The sequence below is a fragment of the Falco cherrug genome, chromosome 11 (genome assembly GCF_023634085.1).
Source record: "Falco cherrug isolate bFalChe1 chromosome 11, bFalChe1.pri, whole genome shotgun sequence".
Lineage (NCBI taxonomy): Eukaryota > Metazoa > Chordata > Aves > Falconiformes > Falconidae > Falco > Falco cherrug.
In genome coordinates this window covers 26,398,842-26,426,486 of record NC_073707.1, presented here as the reverse complement: position 1 = coordinate 26,426,486, position 27,645 = coordinate 26,398,842, and the positions used below count along the sequence as shown (strand labels likewise).

The 27,645-nt window shown below is 37.5% G+C and overlaps 1 protein-coding gene across 6 annotated transcripts in view; it reads left to right on the top strand.

Moving 5' to 3' along the window:
• Positions 1-10,029, top strand: part of NAALADL2 (N-acetylated alpha-linked acidic dipeptidase like 2) — a 504,203-nt gene extending 494,174 nt beyond the window's left edge. For all 6 annotated transcript variants that reach the window (XM_055723677.1, XM_055723680.1, XM_055723679.1 and 3 more), the window contains one exon: positions 913-10,029. In XM_055723677.1, the coding sequence (XP_055579652.1) occupies positions 913-1,111 (199 nt within the window). In that variant the 3' untranslated portion in view covers positions 1,112-10,029. The remainder of the gene's footprint in view (positions 1-912) is intronic.
• Positions 10,030-27,645: the final 17,616 nt, after the last annotated feature.

Below are 27,645 nucleotides of genomic sequence, written 5' to 3'. Positions count from 1 at the left end.
GGTCCTGCACCAAATCATGTGTAGCTTTCCTGTTTCAAATTTCACTCACTTCTGTTTACAATCAATGGAACTCCTGGGCGGAGATTTATGATATTTACATGGTTTTCTAATTAGGATAATGATTACACCTGTTTTTAGATAATATGTATAGCCTGCTTCAAAATGTGTCATTGAAATCACTGACAAGCTTTGCATTCTGGGACTTCAACACCTCATAAATATAACATTTCCAAGGGACCAAACATTACCTTTGCATGTGTTTTTATACAAGCCATTAAAAGAGTTTTGCAGGTATTATAGGAAAACATAGATTTCGTTTTATAAGTGTTCAGCTGTAGGTTGCATTTATTTCCTTCAAGTATGTCACATTAAAGATGGGTTGCTCTTGTTCTGATGCCACAAAGGATTATTCATGAAATAAAGGCTCTGCTGAAGGCAACGGGAGTTTCACCATAGACTTCAATGCAGCTAGAATTTTACCTCTGGAGTGTGAGATAAACAACAGGAACCGATAGGGGGGAAAAACCCAACCATGTCGAGGGTCCACAGTAATAACCAAACTTTTTTTAGAGGGGAATAATTGAATCCATCTGAGACAGAAAGTACTTAATGTGGGGTGTGATAGGTCTAGGCTCATGATTTTGAATAAAATCTTGAATGGTCAAAGAGGAATGTGAGATTTCTTTGACAGATTTAGCAAATGTTTCAATGTATGTATACCTAGATCAATGAACATTCAGTTTACAACGCCACAAAAAATATACAGTTGTCTTTTAGTTTGCCATGGTTCAGCTTTACTGTGCATAACATGTATAATCTGTGAAGTGTGACTGATACTTGCAGAGTTTCTTGATGCTTTCTGATGAATTATTTTGAGTAAAAAGTTCACCATTCTCCATTGTTTTCTTTCAGAAATATTCTTTACAGACTAGATGAAAGGACAAGCCAGTTTTCAGTACTGCTAAAGGCACTGGAGCAGTGCAAACTACATCAGTCAAATGAGACCATTCAAGCAGCCTTGTCAGAGGTGCTGAACAGCATCAATTCAGCTCAGGTTTACTTCAAAGCTGGACTTGATGTGTTTGAGACTACCTTAGCTGGAAAGAAATGAGAGGATTCTCTGCATTCTAAGATGTTTGTTTACAACTTGCTAAACAAAAGTTCAACTTGGACCAGAATTTCTCTGAGGATGAAACCTTTCTCAGCTTTTCTTTCAGTTGGCGCTTAAAGGTACTGCAATGCGTGTTTTTATCAACATAAAACAGTCTTTTGCACTGTTCACAGTACATCTCAAATGTCTGTCTCTGAATGTATAAAATGTAATGAGAGGTAATAACACTTAAGATATGATTTTTGGAGGGACATCTGCTGTATTTTTATATGTAAAATATATTTTTATGACTAAGAGCTCGATCTTGCAAAGTACTGAGCACGTCTTGCAATATGCTGAAGACCTGGTTCTGAGGCACCCCAGATGTATACCCAGGTGAGCTTTCCATGCCTACTCTGTCAGAATAATGTGACTTAAATATACTCTTGTGTTTCTTAACTTCCTCAGCAAACTCATCTTCTTCCTTACTCCTTTCAGAGTAAGTAGTTGAAGCTGGCATTTCCTTGGGTATCCAGCACCAGAGTTAATCAGGAAATGTACAAAACACCTTACTGGGGCAATCCAACATCTTTACTCCTGTGGAACAAGAAATACCTCAATTCTGAGAATACAGATAAACTTTGATTATCCCATTTCTGTATGAAAAAGAGTTGTTTTCTCTGGTAATTCTTGGAGAGAAAAATTTTGTGATTATTTCAAATTATTTGAAAGTTTGAATCAGTAGTTTTACTTGTATGAAAATACTTTGAATCATCATGTTAAATAAAAGGACTACCTAGTCTTATAAGGCTACAGGCCTTAGAAGCTTATACATTACCAAAACAGCCCAGTGCAAGGTCTCCCTAGTTTTCCAGAGAGCAGTAAAGGAAAACAAGACCTCAGAGTTCTGGGAGTATGTTTGGGATTCCACCACTTGGCTACACCACCCATTATTCCAGGCTTGATCATTCCATCAGCAGTGCCTGGCATGTAGGACATGGATTATTGTCAAAAAAGCACAAGGAAGACATAAATTCATTCCCAACAGTAGAACCAGAAATTCACCTCTGAAGGCACAAGCTGATGAAGTGTATTGCAGGGCTAAAACTCAAATCTGTTTTGCATTGGTGGAAGCCCTGTACAAAGACTGTAATCACACTATTACTTCATTGGCCTGAAGTCATCTGCGAATGAAAGGATCACAAGGTTCAATGTCCTAACCTCTGAGGGGATAATATACACACATGAGAACTGCAGGTCTTGATACTATAAACAGTTAAAATTGTTAAGCCCTATTGGGTTTAGAGTTTTACAGTCTCAGATGATTCTGGGGTTAGAGGGTAAAAAATTAATTTTATATAGATACTTAGAATTGAAATATAATTTATTTGATGGAAATGTTAAACGTATTGTTACCCAGTTTGCCATGGAGACAGTACAGAAACATTTCAGGTTGCAATAAAAAAGGAAAAAGTATCTGTAGTAATGTAAAAAAATTGCCTGCTGGAAAATTTCAAAAGTGCACAATTTGTTGAAGGACTTTTTGAAGTGTGTGTTCACATAACAAGAAATGGGAGTTGTTTACAGATCTGGGTTTCTATTTCCAAAAGTCCTTGGCAAATGGGCCTCTATTAGCAATGACTCCGGAATAGGTGCATACAGCTATGCTGTTGCTACATTTCGTTGCAAGTTATTGTCACAGTGTGGGCAAAAGTATCCCAGGTCTAACCAGAGGCAGGGCTATGCAGTTGTACAGCTATAACTGATGTGGGAGTATGTTCAACATCAGTCAGTGTGACTGTATGAACTTAGACGTGATTATCTCCTATCTTTACTTGGCATCTGATAAGCAAGAGTATATGATTATTCTTTTGCTAATGCTGGTACCAGTTCTGTTAACTGTGGAGAGAATTTGACTTCTGAAGAGTAAAGTTTTTTCTGATACTAGAATGGTGGTTCATACCCTTGTTTCTGTAATTTTTACTATTGTAATATTTAAGTGGTTGGAATAGCTACATTTGAGTCATACGTTTTGTTTGGTGATAATATTTGGAGTGTGCACACTACATTTGAATTGTGTTTTCTAATGGGGACCGCTCTTCTAACTATTTAGTAACACATTTTCTTTAGAGTGCTGACTTGCTGTGGAGCCAGTATTCTATGGTCTTAAATGATACAGGGTCAGGTGCCATTAAGAAACTAAAAATAGAGATTAACACTTCTTTTAACTGCCAGGTAAATTTCTTAAATGTTTCCTCAGTCTTAGTATGTATGTTCCACCAAAACCACCTCTAATGTAACCAAAGTGTACTCATGCAAAACCGGTGAAATCTGTTGGGAGTAGTATCCCTCATGTGTGATTGCTCAGCTGTGTAATTCCTCACTAAAACATTTATCTTGTTTTCTCACTAATGTCCTTCTATGACCACTTCTAAAATGGCAGACTTCAAAGTACTCCACCATAAAAAGCACTGCTACTATAAATTCCTGTCTATTCTAGAGATGATCATAAATTCTTTTTGGAGTGATGAATCAGATGAGCTATTTAGGGACTTAAATGCATTGATTTCAATGTCATCTCACTTCTAGATCTCTAGGCTTTTATTTCAAAAGTTCCAGTCTTCTGTATAAGTGAGTGCTCAGTGATAATATTTGTACCATTACAGCTTTGGAAAAGGCACTTTTGAGCCATATGCTTCCATTGATTTTTAAATCCTACCTATTGACTTCAAAGAATTTATAGCAAGTTAAGGTCCTAAATACCTGATGTGTTTCTAACGTAGAATTTTTGCCCAGCCAGATGTAGAACACGAGCTAAATCCTTTAGTAAGGTGTTAGTAAATCACAGTAGCTTACCTGGATTGAATTAATTCCTGTATTGTGTTGAAGTAAATTGAGCACCCTTAAAGGCAGAAGTATGTTTGCAAATTGCCTGAATGATATTAAAAATTTGTTACCTTTTCAACTTTGAAACATCAACTGCCAGAGACTGTATAACAAATGCATTGATTGCTAAGTAATCTGAAGTCATGCTCACAGTGACCAGAAAATCCCTGCAGCTTGCAATATTTGTATGTTGAGACAGTTGATAATAAAAAGCTAATAAGATTTTATTAGTGCGTATTTTAAAGAGTCCATAAAGAAGTTAAAGTACAATCAACTTAGATGAATAATAAGTACATGGGAGCTGGATTTTGAGTACTAACCTTAAAAAAGGCAGTGAATTGCTTTTATCATCCAAGAAAAACAGTATCTGTACTAATACGCAAACATACAAATAGGCAAATGCCTTATATCTTCAAAACATTGCGTAAATGTAGATGTAAATAATAAGTACATGAGAAAATCAGCAAACACTTTGCACTGTTTCACTTACCTTTAGAAAAGTATTTCAGCCTAGAGGTATAAAAAAAGACGCTTCAGCTGACCTCAGTTCTTGCAGCAGGAAGTGGGGAAAGGTTAAATCTGTCAGGTATCACAGAGGGGACCTCTGGAGGTCACCTAGTCCAGCTTCCCTGCTCAAGCAGGGTTACCTAGAGCCAGTTGCCCACAAGAGACAAGGTTCAGATTACTTCTGAATAGCTTCCAAGGATGGAGATCCCACAAGCTCTCTGGGCACCCTGTGCCAGTGCTTGGTCACTCTCACAGACAAAAAGTGTTTCCTTCTTCTATAGATATAGGTTCTCCAAATCTCTCCCTATATTTCTTAGTAGTTAAATCATTGTAATTGGTTTAATTGCAAACATTCAAACGGTAACCATCATTTCATTCAGTGAAAACTCTTGACCAAGCTCTCTAGGATTTCACAGTTAATATCTTGGAAAGTTTGTAAAAGGAGTTTTGTTCTCCAAGGCATGGGGTTTATTTTTGAGTTATACAGACTAATGTCTTCATCTTTTAAGGTCTTTCTGTATGGTCACTGATTCCCAGTCACAGGATCCCTATAAACGTTAAGAGAGTGATTGAGAACAAAAGTTGCATTAGAAAATGCAGAGAGGAAAAATACCCATCAGCATATGTGTAGCTATGTGCTGTGAACGAATCTTAACCAAACTTCAGGAGCTCTATGCAATTCTATGGCTTGTGTTAAGCAGAAAGTCAGGCAAGGTAATCGTATGGGACATTCTGCCTTTAAAAGCTGTTAATATATATAAACATAGTTATGTCTGGGCCTGTATTCTCAAGGGAGTAGTGAAGAGTTTCCTCAAAAGCCTTGTGTTACAAGCGGTTATCTGTGTTATTCAGAAATGGGTACCTCTGACATACATTATGGTTGCTATCTCAGGAAACAAGCATAGTGTGGAAGATGTTCTTTTCCCCTTAGTGCTCGATAGCATTTTAGTAGTATTCTGCCAGTCCCAAAAAGGTGAGCGATAGGAAAGAAATCTCATTTTAAGATGCCAGGGACCTGAATTTTGAAAACAGTTAGCCTTATGCAGCACTGTAAATGTTCAAAACATAGTAGGTGTCTTCTGTTGGAGCTCTGCATCTACAAAACCTGGGATAGACACCCCAGTATGGCAAGTAAATGTCTCATAAATATAGAATACACAGTTACTGTCCATTAAAGGTATTATCAATGATAAAAATTGCTTGCCTACAAGTGCACGGATAGGATTTCATCACCCCAGGTAGTTTTTGGTGACATCAGACTGTCTTTGCCACCATCTTCTCCAACCCCCTGCTTTCTCTGCATTCAGCTTTGCTCACATCCTGATGCCATGTGATGACTTTCCCCATTCCTCACTACCTTTTTCTTTCTTTCTTTCTTTATTTATTTCCCACTAGTTTTTTGTCTCCATTCTGGTTCCTTATCACTACTTAGTCATCCTATTAACTTACCAACTACCGCTTCTTAGTCTCCCTTTTAATTCACCAGCCACCAAGTTAATCCGTCCCTTTTCTCCGTCTGATCTCAGTCACGCCTTTTGTTCCCCATCCAGTTCTCAACTCACCTCCCTTAAGTTCAGATCCTTATTCCTGGTACAGCTGACCATAATAAAGAGCTGAAAGTGGTAGAAAAGTCCTGCTCAGACCCAGATGGATTAAATATAAGGAGACATAATCTGTAAATTTCAAAGTAGTATCTTCTGGGTATGTGCAAACAGCAATTTTTCAATTATAGCTTGATTGAATGGAAGCAGATTTTCTTGGGACATGCAAAATATTTTTTCCTATCTTCTTTCTCTCTAATGTCTGTCTGGCCCAGGATGTTCCCTCAAAAATATGAGTGTAGACAGGTGATAATCTTGAAAGTTTTGAAATAATCTTTTAAAACTTGGATGAATAAGAAATGATAGACAAACTTAATCAGATATGGTACTACCTACTACCTGCCTGCAAAATAATATAAGTAGTATGTAAGCACATAATTTTTACTGACCTTATGCATGCCAACCAGTATCTTTCATTACATAATGGCTACATGCAAAAGTTGTATATGTAAATATACTGCATTGCTGTGTTTAAAATTATTGAGAATGGTAAGGACTCAAGCCATATGCACAAACATGTACTTGACCATGCACACTTGAACCTAGGCAGTGCCTAGATGCTACTCATCTAGGAAGCAAAGGATCTGAGAATATCTAGATTAGACTGTATGTTTGCTAAAAGTATGGTGCTGTCAAGCCTAACTTTTTTTTTCCTAATTTTAATCCCATTGCTGCTGGTTGCTTTTACTATTGCTTGTTCACATTCATCATAACTGGAGAATATGTGAACCTGCAGATTTAGATTCACTGTAGATTTTGTTCCCCCTCAAGCTTACTGACTTGGTCTGTTTTTTTCAGTAGGATTGACTTTACCATGATTGCTTATCAGGGTAGTATTCCACATGAGTGAGGTCAGCAGAATTCAGCCACTATTTATGGAATTTCCCAAAAGATTTGTTTATTTGTGTTTAGTCTAATCCCTTTACTCTCTCAATATAGATTATTAGAAGCAAGATTTATTTTTATTTTTTTTAAATGAGCAGGAGTCTCTTGATCAATGTTAAGTAAACCCACAGGGCAGAATATAAATGTGTATGTACAAGTGATGTATTACAGTCTAGATTTAATAGTTATTTACAAATGTTTGCAGACATTGTCTTATGAGCTTCATAGACTGGAATTATTAGAAGGGCTTAATTTAAGAAATGTAATCAGAATATAGGCATGGAACAATTTATTTTGCTACGTGAAAGTATATGTTTAGTCATCCACTTAATCCATTTTGTTAAAAAAGAATAGGGGTTTGTTCAAGCTACTTTTTCTTTGATTTATTTTCCAACAAGCCTTTGAAAATGAAGTCTTACTCTTTATTTTTCTTTTAAATGTGTGCTGCCTTTAGTGTTTATGGAAAGCTTATCATGTGTTAAGAGTGTAACTCCTTCTTGTCTGATCATTCCTGGATTATTTGATAGAATTAAAAGTGGTATTTCAAAGCATGGTCGTTGGAAGAAGGTCCTTTACTGACCTGTTAATGTATATGATATTGTGTGCTTGAGTGGCTGCCTTTACCACACAGTGGTACGCATATGCAATATGATGCTTTGAAGCACTAAGTTCAAACAAAGTACGTTTTAATAGTATTGCAGAGACCTGCTAATTTTCCCCCATTTGAAACTGTTCTCTCCTGAGCATACTGGTGATATAGTAATGTAATAATACCAAGTGCTCTTAGCACCTGCTGCGAGCTCTTACTACAGGTGGCATGTTAGGGGGTTGTCTGCGCTGTCAGTGTATTTCCACAGTTTTTCATTAGTGTCTTTTGTAGCCCCGCTTAGCTTTTCTGTAGCAGAGTCCTGATCACCAAGGTGAGATGGATAGGTCTCATTGATGTGTCAGCTTGCTACAGAAACTGTTGCCCCCTGTCCTTAAAAAGTTATATAATGCTTGGTAAGTGCTTCCCAAACTTCTGGTGTTTTCAGTCTGTGTACTGAGGATTCTGAAAAAAGGACTGGCCACTGGCTTGTTTTTTTCATGCAGTCTCATTTCCTGTTCTCAACAGCTGAAACATGTTGTAATCTTATGAATCCACTGGAGAAGAAATAAGGGTATGCTTAATATTTCATACTTAAAGCAGATCAGATGAACAGAAATTCTCTTTGTTTTCCGCTTGCAGTTTATGCAAGTTAATATGCAACATGCTTTTGCCACATATATTATGGTTTGGTATTCTGACACAAATGGAAAACAAGTGTGATTCCATATCCAGAGGAAGTATAATGAATTCAGGGAACACTTCGCATTCAAGTATCTTAACCGTTTGCATACAGTGAGAAAACATGCAAGTTACAGTGCTTGCAACAGATACTTTAAGGGGTTTAGTACAGATCTGGAAAATAACATTCTTCTGTATAAGGCCAGATTTTAGCATTGCATTCGTACCTGGCTGCATGTTAATGTATGTCTTCATTGTTGTACCTTTGAGGATTAGCACTCAAATGTTGTTATCAGTGATCATGTTAGTCTCGATACATACTATTATTTTTATGTCACATAACACCTTACAGAGTTTACCTAATCAGATGGAATATGCAAGTATTTCTGCCTTTTGTATGCAAAAGAGTAGCTGTCAAGTTGTGTTATCTTTGTCAAGCTGTGATATAGAATGTGAGACGCCTGAGTGATGACCCCTTTATCCCACCTACTTCTAAATTTTCATGTAGTAAAATCAAGTTCCCACAACTGATAGCTGTTCAATTCAGAATATTAAGTAACTAGGGTTTTGGACCATGCAGTAATATAAACTTGATACAGTGACTCCTGGAAACCAATAAATATCATTTTAAGTGGAAATGTGCAATTAAAGGTTGATTTTTATAACACATTATAGAATGTTGTCTGAATAAAATAGCTTATTTGCAAAATTAGTTTACTTTGTATCAATTTGTGCTTTTATAACATAGTGTAATGAAAAGGTAACATTGGCCATTAATGCAAGTAGATTCTACGTACTTTGATTAAGAAGCACATTTTACTTGTTTCTACTACGAATATGATTTTTGCAGTCCGTGAGAGAGTTAATACAGAAGGCTCTGTGAACTGCAATTCAGTAATAGACATTTTGTGAAAGTGGTTGTGAATTAGACAACGTTTTTTCCATAGTTACATTTTTCCTAGAAATTAAACTGGAATATGAAGATGTGTATAATGTAAAATGCACTGAATGATTTGGAATTATATTCATTTGCTTTTTTGTTGGTTTTGCTTTCTTTTTTTAATTGGTTCTGCCAATGAGCTGTAACATATGCCTCTCAAGCTGCTGATTCAGTTACATGGATCCCAGGGCATTAAAACATAATGGAAAGAAGGAAAAAAAAAAAGAGGAAGAAAAAAAAAAATAGCTAGGCAGAACCTCAGAGCCTGGGATGTGATAATTTGCTGACAGGTAAATTTTGAATTACCAACTTTTTTAGGTGCTGGCATATAGAAAGCCCAGATATGCAGATAATTGGTCTTTCAGGTAGGAAGAAATGGTCCCTGTATGTTTTTGACATTCAAGAATTTGAAAAGTAGTCAGAGACTTTGGAACAAACTCAGAGTACTTAGGATGAGACTCTTTGGGAGGAAAAGACAAACCACTGAACAACCTTTAATGCTATCTAAGGAAAGAGACCAGTCAGTTCTGAAAATACTGATGATATTGTAATATTCAGATTATATGTAATTCATATCGTCAGGCTTTTTCCTGTAGTTCAGAGGTCTTGAAATTATAAGGTAGTTGTTATCTCATTAAAATATGCATTCTGTGTTTTGCTTGTGGTATATGAGAACTTGGAGGCTTTACTGTACTTAGAAAGCACTTGAGAGGTGTGATGCAGTAGTTTCATTGTAAATGAATATGTATTTCCAAATTGTATTTCCGTTTTGTGTAGGGGTTTTTTTGAAACTGCTTTCCTGTGCATCATATTAAATGGAAAAATAAAAAGGATACCATGTTAATATTTTTAATCATGGCTAGATCATTAACCTAGTTTGATACATTAGCTCGGTACAAAGTGCAGCTCTAACTAGAATATCTAATGTAATGTTAAAGACTAATTTGGGAAACATATTCCTTCAGAATATGTTTCCTTTTAAGCCATGTAAACCTGTGCCATGAAAATAAAGGCCAACTGTATATTAAAGAATTTTTACAAGTATCTGATTTGCAGTTCCTGCTGATAGATCTGTGGAAGTCAATATTGCTTAAAAATGTCATTAAAACTAAACATTCCTTACCTGGGTATCAAAGTCATTTTCTCTGGTTCTGCTTAGGAGGTTGGACCATTATGCTCTTTCACTGACTGTCTATGTGAGCAAGAAAAGAAATTATTTTACATATATATATATATATACACACACACACACACACACACACATACAGAAAATATTTAATGTATAAGCATTCCAAGTAGTCAGTCTTGGTATAGACCAGATTTGTCCAAGAGAATGGGAATATAACAATGCTCTTCACTGTTTTCTTTAACTCTGAGATTGCTGTGGCATTTCTTGTACCTGTATTTCCCATCAAGTAGTAGCATGGGCATTTGTATGGGAGTGGAGTCTATGGGATCATGTAACTATGAAGGCATTTGTTTTTTGTATGAAATGCAGGTATGCTAACCATGCAACTGATGTAATGAATAATTTGACACTGCAACAGTGAGATGTTTGTATACTAGGCTGATGAGCAGTAGGGGAGTAGAAACAGATCTTGGTTGGTGGTAGCTGCCTGGTGGGGCCAACAGTGGGCTGAAAGTTCAAAGGGTGCCAGAAGTGGGCAATGGGAGAGGCAGGTGCTTGTAATACGATTCTATTGCACCAGGTACCAGAAGGCCTGCAGTGGAGAGCTGGCTTTTGCCCAAAGAACTCTGATGACAGTTTAACCAGCTCTGAATCTATTCTGAACGCACTGCAGACCAGTAAGAGCAGTTCAACCCCACAGTGATCTGTTTATTTTGGAAAGGGCAAGATATGATATAGCTAAGACTTTTAACACTAGGAATAGTAGCAAATCCTGTCGTTGAAAGAGAAACTCAGGACTCTGTGAGTTGGCTTCTATATTCCATCAGAAAAGAATATAAATGTGACTCTCAGAGTGGTGCTGTAAGCTGAATTGATTTTGAGATACTTATTAACAACTGGATCACCATTTTCTCTCTAACAAGTAAAAACTAGAATGGGCAATCCTAGGACTGGATAAGATAAGCCGGGTCTAAATATCTAAGTCTAAAAAGCCTTAAAGCCTTCGTTTAGGCGAATACTCAAAGGCACCAAAGCAAAGATTTCTTTCAGTACAGTGACCTTGAACAGTCCAGTGACCTTATTTCTAACAAACTTCAACCTCTTTCTGCTTTTAGTCCTCCTCTCAGCTGCAGAGGCTCTGGGCTGCATCTCGGGTGTTATAAACCAGGATCGCTCCTTTGAAGCTGTCAGCTTACATCAAGTGAAGATCTGATCTGCTGTTTGTAGCTCAGTCTCAAACAAATGGAATCATTCTCTGACATTGCTTGACTATCTTATTTCAACAGAAATCCATTAAGGTTTCTAGCCAATGCCTCCAATTCATCTTCGGTATATTTGAGCTGAGGTCAGTGCTACACCAGGGATTAATTATCCCGCTGGGTTAAGGGTTACTTTTCCTGCACCAAATAGAATACACATCAGAACTATTGCCATTCCAGTATTTACTTCCTTTTAACATGTGTTGTTGGCTTAATAGCAAGTATTATACTTAAAATTGGGCCTCTCCCTTAAACAAAGTTACTTGTCATACCTTAAGAATAAGCTGCTTTCGTATGGCATAATGCAAACCAGTTTCATACAGTGTTCTTCTGTATCCCTTAGCTGTGATTAGAGAGGAAGATGATGAGCACAGTGCCCTGTCAGAACTGTGTCACTGTATCTTCTACAGGAAGTAGAGAAAGTAATGGGCAGAGACACACTGTAAGAGCTGAAAATACAGAACTGTAACACATAAAACTGTAGAAATGTTCATATGGTATTGGTTGTGCAATTTAGAAAGAAATTTAAACAACTAGTTTCTAAAGTGAAATAAAATGGGTACATGTAATATAGTGCTATGTCAATATTGAAGAAACAAAATGGCTGAGAAATGCCTATGACAGTATAAATCTGTAGAGGTTGTTGCAGAACACATGGGGGAAACTTTAAGGGTAAAAACTGGTCTAAGTCCAAGTTACATGGATGTGGTGTAAGTTGTGAGAGGTGGTGTACTGCCAGATGACTAGTCAGACATTGAAATGTCTAATATCTATCAAAAAGGAACTGTTTTATTCCAAACTAGAATATGGCATTCAGAGAAACGAGGGAAAAAAGAAATTACCATCTGCATCTACCACGAACAGGTTGACATTTCTAACTGTATTTTTATGTTTTTTCCTCTGAATAATAACAGGGCTCAGTGTAAGAATTCATAAAGATGGATTTGTGTCAAGCCTGGGTGACAGGCAGGTGTTTGTCAGCATAGCACTACATATGAAAGATGGTCAAATTAGCTGAGTAAGTTTCCACATATGTCATATGTCACTGCATTTCCTAAAGTGAAAGATCACTGTGTTATCTAAAATGAAGATGCAGAACTATGATGGGAGACCTTGATATGCAGGTGTTACTTATACAGTGAGTGTGAAAAATTAGATCATACCCTCACACATCAAGTTCACATTTTCAGATTCTAGGAGGATGACCCTATAATGAACACTGACTGAGTTCACTTTCAGGACTGTGCCATTCATAAAGCGTTTGTCATGCTCTCCTACCACAACATAATCAGGGCCCTATGAGTGAGTAATAGCCTTGTATTCATAGCAAGGCAATTTATTATCCTATATGTAAAATGACAACTTCATTATCATTCACTATTATAAAATAGCAGGGAAAGTAGCAGTTGAAATAAAAAGGCAGCTTTTTAAATAATTCTTTTTACACTATGAAAATCCAATACATAAATTTGTGGCATGTAACATTTTTGTTAATCTATGAAGAATTTAACTTGATGTTCCATGGCATACTTCACTGATGCTTCATCATTAGATTTAGAGAGAAAAATTTGTAGTGACTGGTTGTAGCATCATGTTTTTTTCCAACCAGCTATGCACCTCTTAACTGCATTTTCAGATTGGCAAAATTCCGCCTCAGGTACTTTGCTCACCAACCCAAGGTATTGACTCTAGGCTTTGCAGTTTGATGCAAGTTGGTAAACCGACTGCAGATACTTAGTTCTGGTCACAATACAGTGCTAAATACTTGACAGGTGATTGGCCTTCTCATGGTTTTTGCTGTTACTTCCATGAGGCCTTCATCATCCATATGCAATAAGCATCTGCTCATTTAGCTCCTGCTGGTAATGCTGCCTTTTCAGGACAAGAGGAACACTTCCTTGTCAGAATAATTGTATTTACCCATCTTTTCTGTCATCTATTGATATTTCTGAGAAAGCAACCTTTTTAAGAAAACATTAATTTGCTTCAGATTATATATGTTGATACCCATCATTTTATGAATCTAGAATAAATGAAATAATTGACTATGATAGGCAAGTAATTAAGTAGACATAAAACAGGTTACATAATAAGGTCTGATCCAGTTGGTGGTTTGAAGGTCCTTTGCAGTATGGCAAGGTTGGAATCATTAACTGTAACTGGGAAGGCAAGTTAAGTCCATTAGGAGAGAGAAACCACAAACCATCAGATTACAGAGGGATGGAAACAGCGTGAAGCTGAAAGGGCTGGTAGAACTCTTCCCCCACCCCACCTCCCTTATTTTAATAACTTTTCTGCACCAATTCTCTTCCCAGAGATCACTCAGAGTTATGGCCAGGCCTCGTCTGACACACTTCAGGGATCTCTCATGTAGCCCACCTGAGGAATTACTTTCCAAGTTTGTTACTACTTTAATCAAATCTCATGAGAGGGGGCATTGATTGTTGCTGCAATGCGATTCTTTTGGAAAAACGTCTGCGAGATGAAGGCATTTGCATTCTAGTACTGTTAGGGCTCAATAATGAGTAATCGATATGATGAAGGCCAAGACAGAAAGTTATACTGAACCAGCAAATAAATTTATTAGGAAAAAAAGGAAATTACTCATGTAAATCTTAAATAAAAATAAATTGCTTTGTTGTATGAGCACCTCAGGGTCTCTGAGCTGGTCTGTGTCACAACACCCTTATGACCTAAAGAGGTTTTCTGTTTTTCTCATTTGTAGATAGTGGAACTAAGGTGAAGGGAACTTGCAAAGAATGAGAAAGGCAGGCATAGCTGGGACCTCCTGCATTCCAGCACAGAAATGTAACTGCTGGACTGCCCTTCTTACAGCCTTTGCCAAAGACAGAGATTTTTGCCAAGATAAAAATGTCTCTAGTCAGAGAACAGTTATATGCTTTTTTTCTTTTTTCCAGGAGGACGTACAAAGACTTAAGAATTCTCTCCCTGACCAATTGTATGACACTTTGGATAAATCTTTATATGCAATAATATTCAAGGACCTAAGTAATACATCATATTTGATCTGACCAGGCATAAATCATTTATTCATGATATATCATTCATAACTTGATTCACTGACTCATCTTTAGACAAGACAAGGTCAGTAGAAAAAAAATGATTAAGCTTTTTGCCTGCAGGAGGAAGAAGCTTAAACAACAAATTCATCTTCACATCTGACCTCATGAAACTTGACAGAGAAGATATTTTTAAAATAGAAGTAGACTTAAAAAGCCAGCTTTTACTCCCAATTACACTAGTTTAAATCCACAGTCACTCTGCTGACTATAGAGTAAATGGGAAAAGCCTCTACAAGTCAGTGGAATCACTCTGAAGTTCTTACCACCAGGGAAGAATTTGGCTCTGAAAGAGGGGGCTTGGACATTTAAAGTTGAAAGTAATGTGCCTGAATATTTTATTGGATCAAAGATGGCAAGTCAGACTCTGTACCCAGTCATATCATTATAAATCTGGCAAGATGACATGAAATTTCAGACTAGTCTAAGCCTTCTGGCAGGCTGGACTAAACAGCCTCCTTGATTTACAGTTAATGTTTTTGCCTGTGTTACTATTAAAATTTCATTTCAATGGACTTCTTGGACTGTCCTTGACAGCAGCATCTTTAGAACTGGTCACTTTTGTTAAATAACAGAAGGTGCAAGAGTATGTCATTTCCCTGCAGTGGTCCTAGTGCTCTGACGTTTGCCAAGCCTTTGCTCATAGAAGAGGACAAAGTCTTCCTCACATTTTATTGCAGTGCTGGTAACATTCATTGTGCAATAATTATTTCAAGGGGAAATAATACCATGCTTCACGTAAGGCAAGGCAGATCCTTCAAGCCATAAACTTGTCCATGTGCTTAAGTGGCCAGGGGGCACAGTAATATTCAAGTAAGCATGTATGCATTTATTTTCAAATTAAGCAAACTAAAGCAGTGTGTCAAAATTGAACTTGATTCCATTTGGTAGAAATCTCAACTTATTTGGAGTTCTTGGAGTGATTGAACACCTTTATCTGCTTTATTTCTTTATTTCATTTCTATCAGTGAAACTGATAGAAATGGAGGGTGCTAGTATGTAGAACCCTCTGTAATAATTCTATTTGTTTTTAAGAAACAGGGGTGGAAATGCCTAACTGTGAAAACGGCTGGAATCAGCATTTTGTATCAATGTACCTGGAAACAGATATAAGCAAAAGAAGATGATACATTAGAAAAGAAACAGACTTTAAGATACCTCATAGGTGTGTGTTTGCAGAGAAATTTTGGGGGGCTTTACTTTCTTTTTGGCTTTTTATATTTCAGACCTGTTATATTAGAGGGTAACTGACCAAACCTTACAATTACGATGTGAGCTATAGAGTCCTTGAGCGGTGCATTTCCCCTACAGATCGACCTAAAAACCGATGCGAAATAACGTAGTGCTAATTTCACATCTCCAGTGTTCAGTAGCCTTTAAAATTTCTCATGTCTTTGCTCTGTGATTGTGCTTTAGGCAGTAGCGTAGAACAGTAATATATTAGCTCAAAGCATGGAATGGAATTTTCTTATATCACAGTTCACACAAGGAACACTATCTGTATTTTTTTTCTATAAGAATAAACATTTTAATCAATTTAATGAGTTTAAAGGTAAATTCCTCATAGGCAGCTAATAAGAAGTACAGTACCATCTACAAAAAAAAAAAAAAACAAAAAAAAAAACCCCAAAAAAAAGACCATAGAACATGACAACTAAAGCAGGAATTCAGAGTCCACTCTTCGTAAACCCGCTTACTTTGTGAACTTGCAGCAACAAGTCATTAATAAATAAACACATGGAACACTCATGACATATCCAAACCTAGCAAAATAACCTTCATGTTTCTTTGATCATGTAAAAACATTTACATTAAAACTGAAATAATTTAACTTTTTGTATTATGGCTAATGTTAGCCTCTTCATGGTTTCTAAAGACTGATGTTGTCTGCAATGCAGTGATTCTCTCTAGAAAAGGCTTCCATCCAAGGCAGCAATGACCAGATGTCACGTTGATGAACTGTGCAAAGTTCCAGTGTATCAATGTGTGTTGCTGTTCAAGGGGAAGAGGAAAACACAGATAGGGACCCTACCCGCATCCTCAGGGTAAGCAAAGAGGGGTCTAGGGACAGTTTGACCTACAGAGAAGCTGGGAAATGAACCAGAACTGAGCTTGTAAAGTGGAATTTTCCTCCATGTTAAAAATACTGCATTTTCGTTCCATGTGAATTTTTTTGCCCTGCCAATCATGATTACCTATACACATAATGATCCTAAAGGAAGAGGTGGGCAGTGGCTCCCAGCGATCATGTAACATGATCACTTAGTGATTCCTTAAGAGTGTCGTATAGGATGGCAACACACTGATTTTGCAACAGCAGGAGTTAGCCAGAAGGATTCACTCTCGAAGAGAAAGGACTTTCTCTGAAGCCTTTAGGCTTTAGTTTTTAATACTATATTCATCCTGCATAACTGTCAGATTGTGTAGATCCTAAACTTATTCTGAAGTCTACTGTATTTTAAACCAGAGAGACAAATCATTTGTTCAAAGCTAGCCTGTTTGTTTCTCTCCTTTTCTTTGTAACTCCTTATGCATAGATCTCTCTTCTGGTGTCATTAAGATTCCTGCAGAGGATTCCTAATTGGTTTCAAGGACACTGTTGCTTCACACTATTCTAATGACACCTTCCATTACTGCTTTTCTATTTCTCACCCATTCAAATGAACTGTTACACTGCTATTATTAAACAACTTGAATGAAAATCCTGATAAAATGCTACTTTTATTTGCTGAATAAAATATTTCTGTAATATTGTCCAGTTAAACTTTACTGTTACCTCATGATTAATTTCTAAAGCATAAAGCCTTTCCTTGTGGTATTCTTCTCGTCATTGCCTGGGAATTTCCTGGTGAACCAGTGCTGTATTACCTTAGCGAATGTGTTTCTACATTCCAGTTCACTCCTATTTTATCCATTGCAGAACACCCCTGTTGCCCCATTTCTACATTCCAGTTCACTCCCATTTTATCCATTGCAGAACATCCCTATCGCTCCCTTTCTTCCTGCTATAAACATTGTGTAAAGTCACACTCTTGCTTAGTTTATTTGAAGTATTTTACAACACTATAATTTTAGACCAAAGCCCTGTTTGCTTAGAATTGAAGACATTACACTTCTTGGAAGATTACCCACACACTACCCTTTAACTTGATACATTTTCTTATTTAGACTCGTTCAGCTATGTATTTACTTTATATAAAAAAAGATGCCAAATTGAACAAATTGCTGTGCTAATAACCTTAGTCCAGAGATGCACAATAAATCCTATTTAAGCCTTGTCTACCCTATAACACACATACGGGAAATATTTTTTACAGGTCAATATCAAATTTATATAATCCCAGCACTAAGCACATCTATTCATTGTTTTTTAAAAAATGAAGAAATAAATTGCTATTAACACCCTTTTTCATATTACCTTTTTTTTGAATGAGTAGAGCCATGCTGTAAAGATAGGAATATATCATTCAGCATGTCTGGCTGTATTTCCCAATTGCTGTTAAGAACAAAAACTATTAATACTAAAACATGGTGCTCGATGGATGGGGTCAAAATTATTCTGCAGCTGTAGCAATATTATAATTAAAGAGATCTGTATATGGCAAAAAAGGAGAATATTGACCCATTAATACACTTTTGAAAATCGAAGACCATTTATCTCCTAGTAATTCTAGCATGTGTTCAGTGTTACATGGTTTTTTTCCCTCTAAATGAAGGACAGAAAAGCCATTTAAAATCTAAAAGTGGTTGAATCTATAAATGATACTTGAAAGTCCAAAACTTGTGCTGCATTGTATCAAAGCAGAACAGGAAGAGCACAGAGGGACACTACCTGGAGCAGCTGGAAGTCTATGAAGATCTGTTCTGGCTTTCAGATTGGGTAAGTGCTTTATCATATAGAGGAAGTGTTATTGTTCCGTTATATGTGTGGGGTAGTTAAGCATAAATGTAATGCCCAGAGCCATTCATGAGAACTCAGAAAAAAACCTCTAATATCTGCAGTCCACTGTTCTATTCACTGGAACACAGTGCTTTTCTGCGTGCCACAGGGTGGCCTGTGCTACATGAACTTTTTAAATCAGCAGGGAGGTGCCTGCTGCATTCTGCCATCAAAGGCAGAGCACCCAGCAAGAGCAGGGTGGCATGAGCGCCATCCCAGATGCCTGTCTTTAAGTGGGTGTCAAACTGGGAGAACTACAGTTGTCGATGCCGCTGCCTGGCATAGTGGTATGTAACTCCACAGTGCCATGTTTGAAAGTGCCCGTGGAAAGTAACAAAGCAAACAGTGGTGCCTCAAAACTACTTATGATCCTATTCAAACGTGGGAATACTCACAATTTTTGTTGCTGTGGTTCTTCCATAGGAAAAATATTACATTTTTGCTGTGCTGAGGTTCCTCTGCCATACTTGCCATGGTTGCAGTTCTGTACCTCTGTCCTGAGAGTGAAAATACTAACTCTTAGAATTTGTTTGCTGTTTTGCATGACATAAATGTTTGGGGCTTCCATTTTTTTCCTAATTGACTATATGTTTTGACATACATTTAACATTTGACATGCAGTTAACCCAAAAGCCTATGTGAGATCATCTCACTACAGGTAGACAGGAAACTCTTTTCTGTAAAACTTACAATCTTTCTTCATTAAGATATAATATTTTTCACCATTTCTCAAAAAAAGCTAATAAGCAAAGTCTTCTGTGCCCACTTCAGAGTTTTTATCTTATGTTCCCTGTGGTAAGTTCAATAAAATCAACGAAATCTCCATCTCTTTATTTTTAAGAATTGTTCTGTACTAAATCTAACTCAGATATCTAACTCAAAAATCTTTCATGTTCCATGAGCAAAAAGAGTAGCAGACAACTAAAATCCTTGAAAATGTGTTCTGCTACAGCCACATTACCACTGTTAGGGGAAGAAGAATGGTTGTAATTTTCTGATGTTGTGTCTTTATTGAAAAGATTTAAGAAAAAGATGTTTTTTATTGGAAAGATATCAATCTTGAAGGTCTTTAAATTCGGTATTTTCAAGAACTCTTCAATCACCTGTAGGGAGTCCAGTCAGTAACAAATATGGCATTGTTGTATTTCTTAATTCATGCTGTTAGTATAAGTAGGTAAGAATTTTGTTAATTCCATGATGACAATATTAGCAGAAACCCCAAAAATGTGTTTTAGTCTAGCTCAGATAAAATAAAAGGAAAAATTAATTGTTTAATTCCACGATCATTTTGGGTATGTAATAAAAAAAAAATAAATATATCACTGCTTTGTGCTTAATTTCATATTGAAACTGCTTTGTCACATTAAATATTTGCTGACCTTACAAGAACTGAGGGATGAAATTAATGTCACTGGTATTTAAAATATCAGCTGACTAGGTATCAGTTAGTCATTACCAAGTTCCAGTGAAGAACTGGCTTGTGATCTACAACAAACTGCATTCTCTGTTAAGAGTGTTATCTCTCAGGCAAAACAACCAGCACTCTGGGCAGCAGGTGCCCAAGAGATCCCGGGGAACTCGGCAGCATTCTGCTACTGTGGGCAGTGTCCTTCAGGTCAGTGTACGAGTCTCCTTTCTGTAGTTCTTCTGGGAAAATTTCGAAGTAGATTAGATTTCCTCTAAAATGTATAGTTAAACATGGATGTGGTATGGCACTTTTTCAGATTCAGTGTTAGTTTTATAAAGGTAGTTGCTTCCTATGACAAATATATGTGTAGTTCATGTAAATTTCTTAATTCCTCAATATCTCTTTCCCATGAAAACTGTTAAACTGTGTAAATGCAAGGTGTTATCTCTTTATTGGTCACGGGGGGGAGGAGGTGTAGTTAGCATCCAGTTTTTCTGCCCTATAACAGAACAGCCAGAAGAATAAAATGAGAGAAGAAATGAAAGAAAATAATTTTCTGTCTGGTTTGTATTACATTTTTTTTTCTGTTTCACATTGTTTTCATGCAACATAGGTAATTTAGCTAGCATAGTATACTCTACAGATTGACCAGTAATGAAAAATAGAGAAGTTATATGTGTCTATTACATATGAATTGTTTTATTAAAAACCTATAATCTGTTACAGCTCTGTCTGAAATGAACGAAGATGCATAACATTCTGTATGCAGTCTGTCTTGCATCTTCTTAAAGTAGGTATAAATTTGAAGTTCAGTTGCCATAGTTTGGGCCATTTTTAATTTTTCATTTTTCACCCTGACCAGCCTGCAATATACAGCAGCATGCAAAGAAAATACAAATTCCCATTAAACAAAATCCAATGCCTTTTTCTGGTTCAGCCAATATAGTGATAATGAAACATGTTTGTTGTGTATCTTTAAAAATTATCACTCCTCGGTTTCCATCTTCCCACTCAGCCTGTGACCCCAATGGCCTTGAAATGGATTAATTTTGTTCCCATACATTAAATCTATTTTTAACAGGTTTCTTTTATAATACTGACATTTCTGTTGTAGGGAAAATACTTGTGTGACATTTTAAAGCCAGGCTTTTTCCAAATTGAGAAATGAGCTCTAAGATCTGTGAAAATATTCCAGAGCCTTAAAATGTTTGTATTATTTTCTGGGAAGAAGCAAAATTTAAAGCTTTAAAACATGGCTCCAATCTTCTCTTCCAAAAGGCTGGCTGAATTAAATATTAAGTAATCTTTGCTCCATACATTGGGGGAAAATGGTGAGTTTGGTATATGAGGCTTTTAGAGAGATCTGCTGCTTGATGCCATGGTGCCAGGATGGCATATGCAAAGGCCTTTCTCTAGGCATAATATGTGTTAAAGTTGAGAATTTACAGTCTGAGAGATAAATGGAAATCAGGAATCTAAATTCTTTCTCTGGCTGTGAATGTCCCTGGCTAAGCAAATAGACATGCTTCGTTTACTAAAGAAGTCAGATATCTCAGATTTAAAATATGATTTAGTAACATGCATGCATAATCTCATGTCATGTGAGGGAATATGGGTAAAGCGGTATCAGCTGTGTGAAAAACTAAGTCCCGTAATTAGCTTTCTTTCCATTTGGGAACAAATAGCTGTGCAGTAATATTAGAAGAGCATTACTGAAACTAATTTTCAGTAATGTGACTCCTTGATGTTACAAACACATGAATCCCATAAAATAAAGTTAATTGAATTTTAAAAGGCCACTTACAGCTCACACATCAGGTAGCTTTCTGTACCTCATCATCAGAAATATTTCTTTGTGAGAGAAAAGCAGAACAAAACCAGAGTATCAAAAATGAAACAGCTCTCCCTCTGCCCCAGACTGATTACATATTCTTTCCAAATATCCTGCACATTTGATGTGTTGGCACTTCTTATTGGAGACGTCTGTTCTTGACCCTAGTTACAAAATGAAGTAGCCTTTCATAAGAGGAGAACCATGTATGTGAAAGATCAGAAGAGGATTCCCATATCAAACAAGCAGTTTTGAAAAGAAAATCTCACCCTCTCTATAGTGTCAAGGACAAATCAAAGATGGACTAAACGAAACCAGATGCAAGAAAGCTGGACAAACTATAACCTTACCCTGCAGATAGATTTGAAGACAGTCAATATTCTGCACTAGCACAGTTAACTAGTGATGACAAAAGAGTAGCCATGGAGTTGACAGTCTACAGCAAGGAAGAATATAGCATATACATCCGCAGAACTGGGTATTAACAGAAGAAGAAGTAGCCACCCATTTGCAGAGTGAAAGCAAACACTGAAAAGCTTGTCTGAGCTGTTGCAACTAACTTGGCTAATAGGTGTTTGGACTAGATTGTGGCCAAATCAATATGGTGAGAAAGCAGGGTGAAAAAGAAATGAAATGTTCTTTCATCTTTTGCCCTAGTGAAAGGCCATCTTGTCACCAGTATCATTATCTCAAGTTCTTGCCAAAGTGTAGTCCCCAAGAAGCCACCCACCAGCCGATGCTGTGGTTCAACTGTCACTCTTATCAGTGCCCATGGATTTTAGTAGTTGTATGAGGAGTTGTCTCAAGCCCACCTAATCAGACCTTAACCCCTAGTAGCTGTTTTTCAAAGGAAATCCCTTGGGAGTCATCAACCAGTTAAAAATGCAATCATTCTTGTGCTGCAAAGGAGAAAAGAAAAATTAATAATCAAAGCTGCATAATGAGCAGAATGGCAGCTTACTTATGGAAGGTACATTTTCATCTCCAGCCAGTGAGAAAGAAATGACTTCTGAGAATACAAATGAGGAAAAGCAAATACCTCAAAATCTTTGGGAGGAAATTTTGACTTATCAGATAATGAGCTAGCTTTTAGTGATGAGAATGATAATGATTCCATTACTAATACTGATAACAATAACAATGGCTGTGTGTGAGCTTAGCAACATCAAATGGTTTGCATCTGGTGAAAGAATAAATTGTTAATATAAAAATAAGAGAGACATGAAAAGATAGAGATTTTTTTTTAAAAAAAAGGCAGTAAAGACACAAAGTAGCCTAACAGTAATAATGAATTATACGAAAAAAATAGAATAAAGAAATAGTTATTTTTATTTACAGAAGCTAGAATAAAATTGTCAGGGAGAGGAAACATTACTAACTTGAATTCAAGCCTATCCTACTACCATCCTCAAGATTGAATGCCATGATAAATAGTCAGATGGCCAGAAAGCTTGTTAGATGTGCCATTTTTTGCTATCCTGATCACTTGGGGCTCTCTGGAGGGAGGGGAACCAGAGGCCTAAGTCAGTGTCCTTGGTTTTTCTAGAGCTGAGAACTTTGCATTTCTTTAAGAATGATCCAATGACAGCTATTGAAAGCCAGTTAGTCTGAAATATGACCTGCTTTCCCTTGATAATAACAGAGCCTTCTCATATACATCAATAGATACTGGAATGAAACCAAAACTATCAAGAAGACTGATAATGACTGAACTAATTAGGATAGTTGGTTATCAAATATACACCTTAAACTGTTTCACAAATCACAGCCTGCCAGATTTAGCCTCAAGGGAAGTTTCTGCAGAGTCAACATGAGAAGTTATGTTGATACAGAGAATATTATCATCTGCTGACATTTACCTTCCATCCCTTTATCTAAAATCATGCCTCTATTAATTCATGATCTATGATAAGTAAAATATACATCAGAGGAATACATTATGTAATAAATGCAGCATTGTAATTTCCAGCCAAGCAAGGCAAAGCTACAGTTTTCATGAACTTCAGCTTCTCACTTGGTACTCTGAAAGGAGTGAACCGATGGACTGATTCCAGTGGCCCTTAATGATAGTACTTCTACTGTTGATTGGAATACCCTCCCTCATGCCTTGCATGTAGGTTCTCATCAGTAACATTCAGGGCGAAGGTGAATTTAGTTAAACATGGACTAAAAAAATGTTATTTGCCTGTAAGCTTCAGCTGATATCCTCTGTCACCATGGCTGCCAGAATGGCTTGCCAGTTACGACGACTACTGTACTGCTTACTGAAAGCATTTGGTCCTAAGTGAGCAGCTTCAGGGCAAGGTTTCAGGACTTGCTGGTGAAATAGGACAAGTATATGACAAATATTTTTTAAAAAAAAAATATTAAAAACAAAACAACAAACCAGGTAGTTTCCTCTACTCTTTTTTCCTTGTTAGCTCATCCTGGCAGTCTGAAAGCAGATTTAACAAAAGAGACCAAGGCATGGCAGAAAAGTGGTATTTTCTCTGCACTGAGTATTTTCAGCTGCTGTCTAGGTATGATTGGTGTCAACTGTACTTAATATTATACAGCTATTCTAAGTGTCAGACTATTAAAAACAACCCTTTGATCTCTCTTTATTGTAGTTCCAAAATTTCCTGTCCTGAAGAAAATTGGTGTGGGTGCAAATGTGGAAAAAGTAGTCTAACAATTCAAAGGATTTATTCCAGAAAAGTTAGTCACGCTTTTATGATATAATTTCCTGTAAGTGGAAATAAAATACTTCCTTCTTTTACTTAAAATGTTTGATGGATCAATTGTATACCAATGCATGAAAGTTAGTTGCTACAGTAAGATAGGTTATCTGACTCCAATTGGTATCCAAGTCTGACGCGAGCCCTTCCTTCTCAAGTTGCTGTACCAAGACACACTCTTCATGCAGCTCTGCAGTTTTTGTTGTCGTGATGGCAGGTTGGCCTTGAACTGTGGCCAGGTGCCAACGCAGCCTTCCTGCTCCCGCTCCTCATGAGGACAGGGGAAGAAAATGAGGTGAAAATGCTGTGTGGGTCAAGATAGCGACACGGAGATCGCTTACCTGTTACTGTCACAGGCAAAGCAGACTCGACTTGGGGAAAATTAATACATTACCAATTAAAATAGAATTGGATAGTGGGAGACAATGACGAAAATTAAAACAACACCTTCTTCTTGCCCCTTTTTCCCAGGCTCAACATCACTCCCCCCTGCTAACGTGCCTCTGGGTGCCTCAGCGGCCTGGGGAAGGGGTTGCGGTTGGTTTACAACAACTCCTCTCTGCCGCTCTTCCCGCCTCACACTCTTCCCTGCTCCGCCATGGGGACCTCCGCGGGTGCCTACCTGCTCCACCGCGGCCTCCCCAGCGCTGCTGGGAACAGCCTCCTCTGGCACAGCAGCATCTCCTTCCTCCCTAGCCGGGCTGCTCACAGGGCTCCTCACACCTTTCCCTCACTGCTGGACAGCACTGTGCCCTGTCTTAAATATGCTTTCCCTGAGGCCTTACTGCAGCCTGCAGCCGCGCCTGCGGCAGGGCCGCTTGGAACCGGCTGTGTCCGGTGCAGGGCGGCCCAGCCTCCCCTCACAGCCGCCCCTGCAACGCCTCGCCACCAACGCCCCACACAACCACTGACGGGTCACGTTTTGTATGATACTTATATCAATCACTGACTTTCTTTTACATGGCTGAAGTCGTCTTCTTCTGATGAGAAAGGGACGGACAGAGGAGTTACCATCATAGCAGGAAAAAGAGGTCAGTCTTCTGAAAATATGGTGAAATCTAACTTGCTGGTCTTATATGCAGTTTGTTATAATCTCTGTTTGTAAGCCAGCCATGAAAATAATATAGCTTTATATATATATATATATATTTCTGCCTAATCCAACCTGTCTATCTACCAGTCTTCTCAAGATAGCTCCTTCCACCATGTTTCTTCCTGTGACCACTCCTTGTGGAAAAAACAACTTTACTCTTCTGTTTTCCTACTGATCCTCAACGTATGCTGTTTTCCCCTTTACCTCTTGAGTCAAGCCTGTCCTCTGCCAGCTGCATAGACTAATGTTAAAATAGATACTTGTGTTTTACATAGTGCAACATGTGTTGGCTGAAATCTAACTCTTTTGGTGGTCAGTGGGACTCAAGTTTTAAGAAATACGTAGTGACTCTTACAATTCTTATGTTACATTCTTCCTTTGTTTTTCTGCATCTACCTCTTAGATCAGCTCAAGTTTTGATCACAACCTATTTAGCTAGGAATTTGTCTTTTTTCTAAAGAGCATCTGATTGGGGAAATTTGCATGCACAGTGGCAGATGATTTTGCCTAATCTGATCTGTAAGTGGAGAAGGGGGGAAGGGACTACATACCATGAAGTGAACAAAGGGACTGTGACTACATGAATTATATAGGACAGCTTTTAAAAACTTACATTGATTAATAGCTAGTATAAATTTAAGCATGACAGTACCAAATGCAACTATGATTTATCAATGTTTAAGTGTGAGATGGATAGTCATAACTAATCAATAACAATAGACAATTAGGATACTGAGGTAATTACGAGAGTGGCAGTAGATGGCAAATGGCTCTAATAGTCTTACGAGATAACTCTAATGACAGTAATGGTAATGGACAGCTACAGCAAACTACTCGGCATGCAGCCACAGAAATATTAAAGGCACAACATCATGTTATGACAAGCATTCCCAAATCCTCAAGCTCTCCCAACCTGATGTGGCCCATCAGGCACTGCTGTTGGTCCTTAGAGTCTGCACTCGCAGGCACAGTGGCATCCCTCAGCCTGCCTCACATCTCAAGGTTTCCTGGAGAAAGTGTTTGCTTCCACCGCAGTTGATTTTTAGCAGCTATGGTTTTTAATGCTTATGATCCCACCTTGGTAGTTTTCAGTTGTCTCTTATTCCCTCAAGAGTCTGTAACCTATGGCCTTCTGTTCCTTACTGCCTCAGTTTCCCAGACTGATAGTTCATTGCTTCTGCTGAGTTTCCCAGTATGGAGGTTTCTCTCTTTCTCTGGGAAGTTTCTCTGGGAAACTGGTTTCCTAAAACCAACTCTCATATTTTCCCTTTTCAATATTCCATACTGACTTTTGAATTCCATATTCCAAAGGCAATGTTCCTTTCAAATAGTTCCTTTCCCCCTCATTCTGCAGCTGTCTTAACTATGCTGTTACTGCATTATTTTTCTTGTGTTCTATTTATTGTGTTAAATCAGCCATTTGTTAGTTCAGCAGTTCTGCTGCATTTTATAGATATTCTCAAGCCTTATAATTATGCTAAATTAGCAATTTGGTTGGTTCTTGTCTCACCAGAAGTAACGCCAAATGTATTTTCACAGGGTTAGCAAAAATTATACCATGGCCCATCTTGGCTTTAATGATCCTCTTTCCACTGCTGTGGTACAGTATTATGTTAAGGCCTATCCCAGCTCATTGGTTCCTTCACCTGAAATAGCAAATTATGAGAAAGCCGATCAGCCTGTCTTGACTCGCTGGTTCCTTTCGCCTCTTATGGAAACAAGACGTTATGTTGTTCTTTAATCTCCCCTTACATCATCTCCATAAGGAAAGCACTTAAAGAGCAAATTCCTCAACTTATACAAATAATTTTATCCTTATTGGCCAACAAAAGATTAGTCCTATAGCTTGAAAATTGTTCTTTATCCTCTCTGATACTTTTTCCTCGCCTTGAAATACATTAGTTTTAGAATATCTTTTCAGGCAAATGGCAAAAAATCATGCCTGTAACCATAATTTCTGGTTCTATTGCACGATCATATTGGATCATTGTATCGGATGCTTGCATGATGCA